Source organism: Benincasa hispida, chromosome 11 (assembly GCF_027475165.1).
Source record: "Benincasa hispida cultivar pf3 chromosome 11, pf3_genome.v1.1, whole genome shotgun sequence".
Classification (NCBI taxonomy): Eukaryota; Viridiplantae; Streptophyta; class Magnoliopsida; order Cucurbitales; family Cucurbitaceae; genus Benincasa; species Benincasa hispida.
This window is the reverse complement of record NC_143488.1, coordinates 48,009,355-48,011,336: the sequence shown is the minus strand read 5'-3', so window position 1 is coordinate 48,011,336 and position 1,982 is coordinate 48,009,355. Positions and strand designations below refer to the sequence as shown.

Genomic DNA, 1,982 nt, shown 5'->3' with positions numbered 1-1,982 from the left:
CGACTACCATCTCAAAATTTGATAGTTTGATCCTCATTCTGCGAGTCTTGAACTTAAGAAAGGGGAAACTCTGTGTTGTAAAAAGCTGATGATACATAGAATCATTAAACAATAAACTAACAGAGGCCGTATTGGAACGGGTTATGAATTTTGTTACATTTTAGTGAGCAAAGATCTTAGTAATTAAGGCTTGGGTTGTTCGGCAAATACCCTCTGAAGTTCTAGTTCAAGCTGGAAACTCAATAACAGTAGCATTCTTGTTGTCTTCCTCTTCCAGTACTAACGCAAAACCTCAGTGTAAGAAAAATAAAACAGAAAATCTACGACCTATAAAACCCAGAAAATCTACGACCCCTAAAACCCTAAAACAGAAAAGGTGCAACCCCATTACATAACTATTTGATTTTTTAAAATTGTGTTATTTTCACACCATTTCTTTTACAGTAGTTTTTCTCTTTGCCAAGAAATATTTGAATTCACAGTAAAATTCCAAAGGCAAAAGTACACTTTTAAGAACTACTTTTGAGTTATCAAAACTTGGCATTTTGAAAACATCTCTAAAGAACAGACAAAAAAATAAATTGGGGAGTAGTAAAGCTTAATTTTCAAAAACCAAAAGCAAATAAGGCCCAAAAGAAACACAACAATCCGATATTCCCAATCAACTTCATAGGAATCAATCCTGCAGTTGCTGTGGAATAGACGCCATGATCATACATTCACAAGCATCGAATAACCCAATTTTTCATATGCCTAAAATCTTAGATGAAAGGCATCACACACTCACAATTATTATATTGAAAATGATGCTCTTCTTCAAACCTATTAAATACAATGAATACACGTATATGAATCTGTAGCTGCCATTTTGAGCTTGCAATCAATTCATCAACTGTAAATCAATCAAGTTAACATCAAATTACTAGCTATAGTGAAGCAATTTTCACACCCAAGATTCAGAAAATTAAATTTCGAAATCCTCGAATTGAATGAAAGGAGAGAAACAGAACATCAGAGTACACATATAGTAACTGGAACATCATCTCTTTATTTTTCTAAAAAATAACTAGAAACACATCCTCTTACATTTTACATTCAGCAATTTACAACAGAATCCCGCAAGAACAGCATCGGCACCACAACCACGCTCGGAGAGAATCAAAGAATATATACAGATAGATTGGGTGTTCTACAGTTGGAAATCTCGAAAATAAAAAGAAGAAGAAAATCATCTACCTGGTGCTGCAAAGAATACAATCCAAAACCCTCAACCAAACATGCCGAGCTCGAGGATACACCCGATTGGTGTATGTTCTTGACTCGCGAAGTATCTCCTCCATGGTCTCGACGAAGAGATTGAAGCTCCGGAGGGGAGGAATGTAGAGAGTCAGAGGTACGGCGGAGAAAGCGACGGTGAAGAAGAACTGCAACATGGTTAACGGAGAGGAAGGATTGGGGGGGAATTTTGAAGGTCTAGGGTTGAAGACGGTAGATTTTGGGGAGAATTTTGGAGAGATGAAAGAGATGAGAGAGAAAGAGGAAGGGGTCTGGAAGTTTGGAGAATGGAGTTGATGCAAATGGAAATGGAAGACTGGAAGAGACCGGCTACGTGGGCTCCACTGGGAAATTTTTCTGGACGCTCACTTTAATTTTTCCGGTTTATGTTTTCAATTGACATTTAAATGTATTAGCGACCCGGATAGATGAGGGAGGTGAATTGGAGGATCGCTTTACTTTTCACTTAATTTCTTCTTCTCTCGGATTTTCTACGAAAATTTTGTGAAAATCGAGCTTTTTTGTAAGAAAAAATCCCATTTGGGTGTTTTCTTTAAAATAAAATTGATTAATTTATTACCATAGAAAAGTTTTGATTACATAGTTAAATTCCTCCCTTTTTTTTTAATCATAATATTTGATTAGTTCCATATGAATAATTTAAATTTATTCAAAATTTATTCCAATTTTATATGGGAGGAAATTTA

General features: G+C 35.5%; 1 protein-coding gene across 1 annotated transcript; it reads right to left on the bottom strand.

The window, feature by feature from the left end:
- Positions 1–1,028: 1,028 nt before the first annotated feature.
- Positions 1,029–1,740, bottom strand: LOC120091370 (DIS3-exonuclease-like protein). Its single transcript, XM_039049372.2, has one exon. It carries the CDS (start codon positions 1,431–1,433, stop codon positions 1,233–1,235), a length of 201 nt encoding a protein of 66 aa, XP_038905300.1. The 5' UTR covers positions 1,434–1,740; the 3' UTR covers positions 1,029–1,232.
- Positions 1,741–1,982: the final 242 nt, after the last annotated feature.